The sequence below is a fragment of the Microtus pennsylvanicus genome, chromosome 2 (genome assembly GCF_037038515.1).
Source record: "Microtus pennsylvanicus isolate mMicPen1 chromosome 2, mMicPen1.hap1, whole genome shotgun sequence".
Taxonomy (NCBI): domain Eukaryota; kingdom Metazoa; phylum Chordata; class Mammalia; order Rodentia; family Cricetidae; genus Microtus; species Microtus pennsylvanicus.
In genome coordinates, this window is record NC_134580.1 from 106,772,246 (window position 1) to 106,784,855 (window position 12,610).

The window sequence follows — 12,610 nt, forward strand, 5'->3', positions numbered from 1 at the left end:
CTGGAAGAGCAGTCAGTGCTCTCAACCACTGAGCCATCTCTTCAGCCCAAGACCTTGTCTTTAAAGGAAAATAAAGTGAGATTTAAGCAAGACATCATGGCACACACATGTAGTTCTAGTACTCAGAAGGCCAGAGTGTTTGCTTGAGCCAGGAATTCAAATCCCACCTGGGTAACATAGCGAGACCCTGTTGGATCTAGATAGGTTTCTGTTGCTGTGATAAACACGACCAAAAGCAAATGTATTTCAGCTTACAGCTGAAGTCCATCGTGTAGGGAACTGTAGTGGCATTTCATTTGTGTTTTCATAAATAAAGCTTGCCTGAAGGTCAGACCAAAGCACCCACACTAGTCAGCCACACAGGCTGTGCAGTGGTGGCACACAGCTTTAATCCCAGCAGCCACACTGGTTAGCCATAGAGGCGGGGTGGTAATTGTTTTATGCCTTAATCCCAGCACCAGAGAGGAATATAAAACAGGAGGAGACCAAGGCCAGCTGGCCTGGGTCTGAAAAAGCATGGGATAAAACCGGACTTGCTGAACATAGTGGACAATGAGGACTACTGAGAACTCAAGAACAATGGCAATGGGTTTTTGATCCTACTGCACGTACTGGCTTTGTGGGAGCCTAGGCAGTTTGGATGCTCACCTTACTTGACCTGGATGGAGGTGGGTGGTCCTTGGATTTCCCACAGGTCAGGGAACCCTGATTGCTCTTCGGGCTGATGAGGGAGGGGAACTTGATCGGGGGAGGGGGAGGGAAATGGGAGGCGGTGGCGGGGAGGAGGCAGAAATCTTTAATAAATAAATAAATAAATATAAAAAAAGAAAAAAAGAAAACAGGAGGAGACAGCTCTCATGCACAGTCTCATTCTGAGATTCCTGGGGGCAGCATCGCCATTTCGGACTGAGGTCGAGGTAAGAGCCAGTGGCTGGCTGTTTTGCTTTTCTGATCTTCAGGTTGAACCCCAATATCTGTCTCTGAATTTTTATTATTCATGCTACAGAGAAGTCAGGGCCAGGATTCAAGGCGGGAACCTACAGGCAAGAACTGAAGCAGAGAGCATAAGGAATGCTCTTTCCTGGCTTGTTCCTCCTGGCTTGCTTAGTTTGCTTTCTCATACATCCCAGGACTACCTACCCAGGGATGCCACTGTCCCCAGTACACTGGGCTCTCTTATATCACCAATCATGGGACTTCAATCCTTTATTTCTGGTTTGGTGTCTTCCTGCAGGGATAGAGATACAGGAGCTGATTATATCACATGCTTGTCTGCCTGCCCTTAGTTTCAGTAATAAATATTCTAAATTCATTAGGGTTGGTTCACTCGAGGCCCTAAAGCGGCCTCATCTCAAAAGAAACCAAATCGTTCTATTTCCTTTAAGAAAGCATTGTATAAAATGTAGGGTATCACTGTGGTGGCTAGAAAAAGTACCTTTTATTTCTTTGCGATTTACAACAGAATTCAGTTTGCTGCTGCTGCCTGGGACCTTCCATACTTTCCCGCTCCAGCACTGTTCCTTTCCACCCTTGCTTTGCACACTTTCACCAGACCTCATCATCTTCCTGCTTCTATAGACTCTTAGGATTCTTACAGGATTCATCTTCGTTCTCCCTAGCGAGCTTCTCTGGTGGATGTTGCAAGCTTCTGACGCCAGGGTCCGCTCTTGCTCCTCAGTAGCCTGGAGAAGGATCCGGCTCAGCAGGATATACTGCCACAGTGGCCACAACAGCCTCCTGAACACTGCTGCTAGCGCCTCCCAAGCCAGGAGAGCCTGGACTGCAGGGTTGCTGTCGTTCTAAGGCAGCTGGACCCACTAACCCTTAAAGATGTGGGGGCTGCATCCTGTGCACGCCACTGAACTCTCCCTCTCCTGTTTCCAAGCCCTTCTACCTACCCCCACAAAGTGAGCAAAATGAGACTCCGAGGTTGACGGGTGGCCAGAGACCCTCTCTCTTCTCGATCATGCTTTTTCTTAGTACCCTTCCTCTCGGTCTCTCAGTCCTTGTAGCCCAAGTTAGTGGTCCTCCTTTTCTCTCTTCTAGCTTCCTTTCCTTCCCCAGCACCTCTCCTCTAGTCTTCCACACCCTCAGGTCTGGGTGACCTGCTGGGACCGACCCTAGCTCCACTTGCTTCTGCCCCGCCCTTCCACCCTCCCTAAGGCTAGGTCCACCCCCTCCTCCAGTTCCCTCCTCCTCCCTTTGCCCTTCCTTCTTCCCGCCCCCTGCCCACACCAACCTGCTGTCCCCGCCCAGGCCTGAGCCCCGGGCCCGCCTCCCTTTTCCAACCTACAACGCCAGTGATCCTAAACTCTGCCCTGCCACTTCGGCGCCTGCTGCCTCAGCGGCCAGGACTGCGGCGCTACGCCCGCTCGCTCGGGCGGCCACGGGCGAGTTCGGGACGTTAGTGGGTCGGTGCATCTGTCCAGAGAGAACTTCCAGATCCACCGCTCCGCGATGGTTCTGGCCCCGCTGCTGCTTGGGCTGCTGCTGCTTCCCGCGCCCTGCAGAGGTGAGTGCGAGGTCCCGAAGGTCTGCTGCAACTCCAGCTAGCCGTCGAGGGTCCTGGGGGATCCCCAGCCGGATAACGGGGTGCAAGTCCTAGTGGAACCAGCACCCGTGGGCACCAAGGGCTCCGCGTCACCACAGAGGGAGACGGGTCGCTTTGGGAGCACCTAAGTTAGAGCCTGTGTGGAACGCAGCACTCAGGTCTAGTATGGCATGCTCCGAGAACTTTCCCCTCAACACTACCCAGTGGCCTGGCCGCGCTTTGGCGGGATTTCTGCGAGTCACAAACCAGGGCGCCTAAGGCAATCTCACGCCGCAAACCAGTGAGCGGCTGCGAAAGTTGGGTGTCGCTGTTAGCGGGTGGCGTTGGACCGAGGCTGGTTGTCCCGCCAGGGAAAGACTGGTTTTGGCTTCTCCACCGGGCTCTAGTGAGCTGCAGGGACAGCCTGTGAGAGTAGAGGCCTGGAAAAGATCAGAGGGGGACGACACACAAGCCTTTCACCATTACTACTGTGGAGCAGAATCTGTTGTGTTTGGGTAGCTTCTACGTTCATCTCGGACCTGCTTAAGTGTTCTTACTTGCGTTTCAACGTGACACAAAGGATTGGTTAGCACAAACAAGTACGGCAGGTTTCCCCAACAGATGACACTTTGTGAAGAGGCTGGATAGAAATGAACCAGTCTTTACCAAAAGAAATTGGGGGGGGGGGTGTTGGATGACTAAATCAGCACATTTCTGGTATTGTCCTGCCCTAAAAGGGCAGTCAAAATGTGGTTTTTGTCTTTTAAGAATACCTGTGACGTTCGGTTTACAGTCTAGCTACAAACCTCGTTCTTAGTTTCAAAGTTCATTTGCTCAAGTGAGCATTTCTTTGTAGCACGCTAATAAAAACCCAGAGACAGACATTGGGGTTCAACCTGAAAACCAGAAAAGCGGTCCCCCAGCCTTGGTAGAGGTAAAGGCTTCTCTAGTGGCTTGGCTGCTCTGCTTTTCTAGCTTGCAGGTTGAACCCCAATGTCTGTCTCTGGGTTTTTATTATTGTGCTACATTTCTTGAAGAATTCTCTTCTTGCGCACTAAATTACAGAAGATTTGTAGCTTGAGGCAACATGGCAATTTGAAACAAATATCAAGAGCCAAAGGCAAGCAAAGAACCGAGAGGGCTCTGTTCTCCATCACCAAATCCTCAAAAATTCCTCAGACTTTCTGCCAGGTCTATTCCTAATCTGCTGCAAGTCGGGTGTGCTTGCTGCTAGTGCTGGCCAGCCACACCGCGTTCTGTGTGGTGATGTGGTAAGCACCGGAGGAGTAATAGGAACCAAAGCTTTTGTTGAATGCTTTTAAAACTATGCTTTATTTTCTGAATCTTGAAAAAGTATGATGAAGTTTTGTACTTGATAGATTTAGTCGGATAACCACAGACAGTCTTAAATGCACTCCAAGGAAGAATGTACGTTTCTCGGTATTTTTCTCCTAACAGAAGTGAGTTGCTGAGGAAGGAGCATTTCAGAGGTTCCGATCCTTCCTCTTTGCTCTGTCCCAGATCAGAGTGGGAGGTAGGGCTGGCGGGGCAGCATAAGGGACATCTTTCTCTAGCAGGGGAGGGAAAGAGCAAGGAGGAGGAGACTTTGAAGGTGCAGAAAAGCGAAGCCAGTCTGATGCCCTAGTCTGTGACTGAGAACTGTAAGCCCTGAGAGCAAACTGGGCTTTTCAAATAGTTGAATTCTTAAATTGACACTGAAAACAGATGTTCCAATGAATTTTAAACATTTTCCCAAAGAGAACTCTAAGCGGTTCTGTTGTTTATAGCCATTTTTTTAAAACAACTTCCATTGCTATTTGGAAATAAGCAGTGTTTATTTTAATAAATGAGTGAATGGATTTTTGTAAAGTTCCTTAAGGTGGTGAGCAAGACATAATTATTTTTAAATTTACAAAATTATGTTTTGAATTATTATTATTTTAAATTTAAACTGGATGGATGTTTTGCTTGCATGTTTGTCTGTGTATCATTTGCATGTCTGGTTGCCAAGGAGACCGGAAGAGGGCATTTGGACCCCCTAGAATAGGAGTTACAGGTGATATTGAGCCACCATGTGGGTGCTGGGAATTGAACATGGGTCCATTAGAAGAGCAGCCAGTTCTCTTAACCACTGAGCTGTTTCTCCAGCTTATAATTATGCTTTTAAGTCTTTCTTTTTGAAAGACTCTCTAGATAATTCTGGAAAGAAGACTAGTGAGTCATAAGAGATTGCCAGGTAGGAAAGATGAGTTGGGACATTGCATACTCATGGACCCCAGCGACTTCCCACACAACAGCCAGCATTGGACATTTCATAGCATCCAATTGCGCTGTCCCCAAATGAAGCATCCTCAATGGTTTTCCTTGCCTGATCTCCAGAGCCTCTGCCTCCCTGTCCGATTCATATCTAGTCATTTCCCCTTGTTGCTGCTGATCTGGTCACCTCTATATCACCTTCCTCACACTGAACAACTTTTTAAAAAGAGATGTGTTTATTTTTATTTCATGTCTGTGAGTGTTTTGTCTGCATGTGCACTATGCATGCCCAGGGCCCAGGGAGGCCAGAAGAAGAGTGTCTGCTCCCCTGTGATTGGAGTTTCAGGAAGTTGGCAGCCACCCAAGTGAGTGCTGGCAGTGGAGCTGTGGTCCTCTGCAAGAACAGGGACCTAACCACTGAACCATCTCTCCAGTTCCCCCAAAAATAAAACCACAATTTTAACAGCTCCTTGGCCAGGAGTGCATTGTTTCGTGTACCTTGACTTTGAATAAAGATCCACAGTTTTGTCATAGCTCAGAATATATGACTCTGGGTTGGACTGCATCTACATGGTGGTAACACAGGGCTGAACTCTAGGAACCTTGGGGCAGCAGTTCAGTCTCAGAACCTTCAGACTATTTTTGGGACAGTGGGACACTATTTCAGAGAGCTGTTGTGGTATAGTTAGTTTTTTAGCTTGGCACAAGCCTAAACATACCTGGGATCAAGGAAGCTCGGCTGAGAAACAGACATTGGCCTGTGGGTATCTCTATTGGGGTATTTTCTTAATTGGTAATTGGTGGAGAACGGCTCAGCCTACTGTGGGTGGAACCATCCCTGGCTAAGTGGGCCTGGGCTATGCAGGAAGCTGAGTAAGACCTAGGGAACAAGCCAGTAAACAGCGTTCCTCTGTAGTTTCTCCTTCAGTTCCTGCCTTCGGGTCCCTGTCTCCCTAGAAATCCTGAACCCATAGCAGTGGAATTATCAATGGTCCGCTGTGCTTCTGCATTCAAATTTGGGGTAGATAATTGTTCTTCCTAGACAAAAAGTGTTGAGTGGAAAGTTTTGAGGGGTTTTCCCCTCTTCCTGGAATGCTTCCTCGATAAAACCTTGAAATATGAGGGTAGAAGATTCAGCTGTAGCACAATTGTTCGAGCTCTTATCTGGCATGTACCATGCCCTGGGTGCAATCCCCAGCATAGCATAAACCAGAGAAGGGGAGTGGCTCACCAAGTCTCACGCCTACCTGAAGAGTGATTGGCAGATGAGGGCTGCTCCGGGAGAGTCAATTTTCTTTGAGTGTGGTTCTTGGATGGTCCCGTGTGATACCTGCAGCACTAATTAGACTCAGCAAGTTGTAAAAAGTAAATATAAAGGGGATATGAAGTTGGGAGGGTGATCCAAGAAGAGTTAAGGCGAGGAGTAGAGTAGTGGATATTAAAATACATGATATACATGTATGGAATTCTCAAATAAAAAGTTAAAAATTATACACGCACACACACACACAGAGTGTGCTGCCTTATACCTACAGTCCCAGCACTCCGAGGTGTAGGTAGGAGAGTTAGAAGTTCAAGGTCATGCTTGGCTACACAGCCTGGACTACATTAGACCCATCTTCAAAAAAACAAAACAAAAAAAGCAACAACAAAAACAGAGAGGCTATCAAGGCAGATCTGGGGCCACTCTCTTGCAGTGGTTTGGTGAAGAGGCTCCGGGTGGTCACTCTGAGTGCCTAAGTTCTTGGCTATAGCTCTTTAGTAGTTCTGCCAGCAAAACCCAACCAGGAGCAGGCTTTCTCAGGATAGCCTGGCACTACCTACCCCTGCCCCCTACCTTCCGTGTGAAGTGCAAACTTGGCACAGGAACAGTTTCCTGTCATCTGCCTCACAGGAAGGCATCGAAATGAGGTCCAGTTCTGGCTCTGCTTTTCCTACATAGCTCTACACCAAAGTGGGTGGGGGGTTTGTTTTGGGTTTCGTTTTGTTTGTTTTGGTTCCGGCTTTTTAAGTGACTGCGTCCAGGTCTTTCCTTTGGTGTCCCTCCAGAAGAAATGAGCATTGTTAATTCTATGCAGATATGAGGGTTTGTGTGTAGCTTAAACTGGGGGAAGTGGGGAGGGAGGGAGGTCCCATGTGCCTTCTTGCTTGACTCAGTGTCAAGCGCTGTCAGAGACCTTTGCTGGCCAGGAGGAAGATCCAATCTCTCTTCCGATCTCACGCTGGGTATCCATCAACTCCTGACCTTAGGTTACCCTGTGGTTACCTCTTCACTGTGCCTGCTTGCATGCCTGCAGCTGAAATGCTGAAGATGCAGCCTGCTAGAGTGGAGCATTCGGTTCCGATCTGTGGGCTCCTTTTAGGGAACAAGAACACTAAGAAACTTGTCACCCAAGGGTGTTCTCAGTCACCACACGTTGTTTGCTTGGTTTTGTGGTCTGTACCTTGGTTTGTAATTGGTGGGAAGTTCTTTACCATAGCAAGAACCTTGGTTTTGTTGAGACCCCACACTCGACTCCAGCTGCACTTTGGGCAAGTGGAAGCCTGTTGCTCCCCTTGCCCTGGCCTCCGTCAGTTGGAGGGACCCAGTGGATGTGTGGGTACCTGAAGTCCCAGACAGCCTTGTCCTGGTCACCTCCTCAGGCTCCGGTGTTTTAGTGACAAGGAAAGATGATTGCGCCTTGAGGAGACCCTTCAGGAAATCTACAGTTACCTCCAAGTATCTTATTCTTTCCTTCTTGCCTATTTATCTGTCATAGTTTGACTCAATGATCAAATGGGTTTTCTGTAAATCTTGAGGGGTCACAGGGACAGATGGTTCCGGGGTGAGAAAAAGCAAAAGCAGAGATGTTGGGTTTTATGTAGGCCAAGAAGTTTTATATCTAAAACCAAGATGTTCCATTGATTTTGGGGAGGTGAAGTCCATTTTATCTCATTAGCTCAGCAATGGATTTTTCTGGTTATTCATTTGCTCCATCTGTGTTTCTCTTTGTACTCAGAACCTTCAGAACCTTCAGAACCTTTCTCAATTGGTCTTTTCAGAAGTGCTGTCTAGCCCAGCATGATGTGATCAATAGAGTTGGTGTCCCATTCAGTTGCCCTCTGGAGAGACTGTCTGCAGCTCACGGGCCTCAGATGTGTAATTAGGCAAACACTCTGGTAGAGATCCCTTTTCTGGAAGACACGTCCGTCCTGTTGACTTACAACATCTAGATGGTTCGCTCAATGCTCAGAAGACATGCAGTTGTGTTATCAAACAATCTCTCTCTCTCTCTTTCACTCACTCACGCGCGCACGTGCACACACACACACACACACACACACACACGCACGCACGCACTCACACACACATCTACCTCATAAATTTACAATTTTGTGTTGGGCTTCACTTATAGCTTGAGCCACATTCCGCCCTCTAGCCCTGGGTTGGATGCCCTGAAGCTGCTTGCCCTTGCAGGCTCTAATTACCTCAGCATCCGGGGGACTCTGGACGTGGTAGGATCTGCTTTAGCCACACTCTCTCCTCATTAGATACACAAAGGAAAGCCTTGTTTGTTTTGGAGAAAGTGTTGTTTTGCTATCTTAAGCCTTCAGGGCTTCCAGTCAAAGCTTCTAACAGCATACTTTCCTCGTTAAGGCTTTGAGGCAAGGGTTTCACGAGTAAGAACAGGCTGTCTTTGTGGAGGATGTTAGAACAGGACTCAAAGTAGCTGAAGTTGCTTTCTGTCCCCCACACTGCTCAAGGAGCTCTCTGGGAGCTGATAAATATTCATGGATTCCCCATTGCTGCGTGTGTATCTGGTGACTGATGTTCCAGTTTTGTTGTGAATGGCCCTTGGCCTTTGGCTCAGAGGAAGTGAAACCAGCTCATAAGCACTTTGACAGTTCTCCATGTGACTTGGAAAGAGTAGGTGAAATCGGTGTTTTTTTAGTTTTTTGGTTTTTTCGGTTTTTTTGAACGTTTTAGAGCAAAATTAAAAGGAAGCTCGCTGAATTTAGATTTAGTTAAAAACAATAAAAACCAGTCTAGGAGACCAACATGTGAGTTTGAGTCAGATTTTTGTTTTGCAGGGAAACCTGGGTTATAGTGTGGTGTCCTTTGTCAGTGGGCAGAGCAGAGAGATGGAGGGAAAAGGAGATGGGACGCTTTCTTGCAACTGGACGCAGCGCTCTGAGCCCTGGCTGGTATTCTGGATGTGAGCAGCAGTCAGTGCCCATTATGCGATGGTGAAATGGGGTCAGAGGGTGGAGTAGGATTTAAAGCACCAAGTGCTCAGTTAGCTCTTCAGTGTTGCCAGCTGCCATCCTGCCTGCCTGTGCTGCCCGTCCCCCCTACCCAGTGAAATAACCCCTCCAGCTCTGTCTAGAGAAATAGAATAGCCTAGAAAAGCAAAGTCATCTTTCTGAGACTACTAGACTTCTCTGAACAAATTGTGAGGTCTTCCCGTCAAAAATGCTGGGAGAATGCGCTCTTGGGTGATGGGTAGCAAGAAGGATCCTGAATTTTCCTGGAGTAGATGGGGTGGGGCATGCCCTCTAGAGAGAACAGTAGAATCCTCAGGGTCAGAGGGAGACTGACATCAGTTTTAAAAGTCTGTTCATTTAGTGTTAGGGTGTAGTTTTTTTACTTGGAAAAACCCATAAATGTACTATGCACAATCAAATGTAAGGCGTCTAAGTATTTTGACTGAAGGATTAGGGTGAGACGACTGAGGCCAAGGCCATCAACAGGAGGGGAGGGGAGGTGGGGTTTTGTTGTTTTGTTTTTGTTTGTTTTGTTTTGTTTTTTTGTTTGTTGAGATGAGGTTTCTCTGTGTGGTGGCTCTGGCTGTCCTGGAACTCCATAGAACAGGCTGGTCTTGACTCGGGGATCTGCCTGCCTCTGTCTCTTGCATACTTGGATTAAAGGTGTGTACTGCCACATTCACCTAGGAAGGTAAGCTTTAAGCCCATCTAAAAAGTCTTTTCAAGACCCAGCTGCCCAGGCCAGCCCAGGACCTACGGACTCGATCTTTGTGGATGTGGCCCTGCCCTGTCTGGCCAGTCTAAGTCACCTCTCTAATTGCACCCCAGAGAGCCATTGTGTCTGAAATCTGATCCTTGGGGAAGGCTAGGGAGCCCAGGAGGGAGTGTTTCAGAACCTAGCCCTGAATTTAGGATCGAGATAGGTGTGTTTATCCAAGGAAAGAGGCAGGGCTTCAGCCGGAGTGAGAAACACGCGGTGGATTTTCAAGCCAGTTGTCATGGTGGTTTTAAGACCTGCAGGAGGAGGGATGAGGGCAAAGTTTCCTCTCTAAGCCACATCTCACAAGGATGTATTGACTAATTAGGTGAGCCAATAAATACAGTAAACTTTTTCTTTTTACCATTGCATTTTTTTTTCTTTTCTAATCTATTCTTTAGTCTTCATACTAAAGACTTATCTCAGTGCTACACAGGAAGTAAGATTCATCCATGTCCTTACCTGGTGTAGGAGGTCCTTCTGTCTATGTGTTGCTTTCACTGGTTAAATAAAGAAACTGCCTTGGCCTTTTGATAGGGCAGCACTTAGGTAGGCGGAGTAGATAGAACTGAATGCTGGGAAGAAAAGCAGAGAGAGCCACCATGGAGCTGCCAGGTCAGATATGCTGAATCTTTTCTGGTAAGCCACGACCTTGTGGTATTATACAGATAATTAAAAATGGGTTAAATCAAGATGTGAGAGTTAGCCAATAAGAGGTTAGACATAATGGGCCAGGCAGTGATTTAATGAATACAATTTCTGTGTGATTATTTTGGGTGTAAGCTAGCCGGGTGGCCGGGACAAACAAAGGGCCCTCACTTTCCTTGTAACACTTACCATCCAGTGTAAGAGGTCAAATGTTAGCTATACAGGTTGCGACTCATTTAAACCCTCTTAGTCTCCCTTCATGTCAAGAACGTGAGTGGCAGATGGGTTGAAATGCAGGCCTGGTTTTATGTCTCATGGTTTTAGATAGGTTCTTATGCAGCTCAGGTTATTATAGACCTGAGAATAACCTTGGACTTCTCATCCTCACACCTCTGTGCTGGGATCACAGGGGTTTGCTACCATGTCAGTGCTGGCTGAGGCTGAAACCCAGGGCCTCCTGCATACTAGGGAGGCGCTCTACCAATTGAGCCCCATCTTCGCGGGTACATATGTGAATTGCTATACAATTATTGATGTATTAATGCCAAACAATAATTTTTTTCTTTAAAAATGTATTAGAGTTACATGTATGTACCTGAGTATGGGTGTGTGCATGTGAGTACAGGTGCCTGTGGGGACCAGAGCCATCAGCACTCCCTGGAGTTACAGGTGATTAATAAGTTCCCATGCGTGGGTTCTCAGACCCCCAGTCATGAGGGCCCCACCATGAAGAGGGGATGACATTTTTAAAATATTTATTTTTACTTTGGGTTTAATATTTTTTCTGTTTTGAGTGTTTGTTTACAGATTTGTTTGCAGTGAGGGCAAGCAGACAAAGAGCAAAAGCTTTCGTCTTCTGTGTCCTTTTATATAGACTGCCTCGAGAAGGTGTGGCCCAAATTTAGAGTGGGCCTTTTTCCCTCAAATGAGCCAGTAAAGAAAATCCTTTACAGGTATGCCCAGCTGCTGGGGTCTCAGTTGATTCCAGATGTGGTCGAGTTGACAACAGATTAAGCCATCATAACTGTAATGCCACACTGCTCAGGACCCCTCCCCCTCCTCGGCTGCCACCATCCAGCTTTCTGGTTCCTCTCATTTTCACCGCTTTAACTCTTCCATATTGTTTGTTGTTGTTTTAAGTGTTTGCTTTACAAGTAATGGCCAGGATCCTTAACTATACTTACTACAGAAAGTAGGCAAAAGTTCATCTACTGTGGTTACTTAAGTGGATGCTCTGCTCTCTGTCACCTAGAAAGGACTTGAACAAATTATTCTTGCAAAGGTATCAGTCTTCCACAATTGTCTCATTCTATACAGAAATACTTTCCTTAAAAGTTTTGTTTTGTTTCTTAAAGAGGAGTTCAGGTTTCTGTGGTCTGGAGTACAACATAGGTTTAGGAATAGCAAGGTAGAGGAACTGGCCTCGGGGGCCGAGAGTCTCTCCCAGCTTTTGGAAGCCCACCTCTGGGCCTTTGAGGGAATCAACTCCAGACCTCCCTTGGTGAGAGGGAACCAGGCTTCATGCCTGTGGCCAGAAAGAATTGCTTCAGAGTCTTTCTGGGGCAGTTGGCAGGCTGCCAGAGGGGAAAGGACGGAAAACCCTTGGTTAAATAAACACTGTGTGTTAGCATTTCATTGTGAGCAGTTGAAGCGGCTTAGTCAGCAGAATTGGTTCCATATGTTTAGCGTCTCCAGGCCAGGCATGAGTAGTTGCATCTCTGAAACACAGCAGATCGGATGCTGGTGTTATGGAAAGACTCCTTGCCATTCTGCTTGTCTGTTCACGGCAGATACTGCCACATTTACCCCCAGCACCGACTCCAGCCATCAGAAGACGGATGGAATAGCTCCACTTCATGGCTGCTCCAACGCAGTGAGTTCATCAGAAAAATCACCAGAAGAGATTTCTCAAAATCGTGGTACCCAAACTGTACCTCAGCCATAAAAGTTTTAAAACCTTTCCTGGAAGACTCCAGTGTTCCACCAGGGTTGAAAACATGGTAGGAAGGTTGGGGAGGATGGTGAAAGGTGGCGGTAAGATTCTGGAATGTTCTTCCCGGCTGCATTGGTATCCTTCTACAGAGAGAGAGCCTAGGAGTTGGGGGTCTGCTTGGGAAGCTGGTATTGCAAAGGACTTCTGCTGAGAAGGAGCCAAATACCCAGAGGCAGGCGGG

General features: G+C 47.3%; 1 protein-coding gene across 1 annotated transcript in view; it reads left to right on the forward strand.

Annotated features, from left to right (window-relative positions):
• Positions 1-2,317: 2,317 nt before the first annotated feature.
• The window catches only part of Mertk (MER proto-oncogene, tyrosine kinase), a 102,930-nt gene continuing 92,637 nt past the window's right edge, over positions 2,318-12,610 (forward strand). The window contains exon 1 of the mRNA XM_075962114.1: positions 2,318-2,512. Within this exon, the coding sequence (XP_075818229.1) occupies positions 2,458-2,512 (55 nt within the window). The 5' untranslated portion in view covers positions 2,318-2,457. The remainder of the gene's footprint in view (positions 2,513-12,610) is intronic.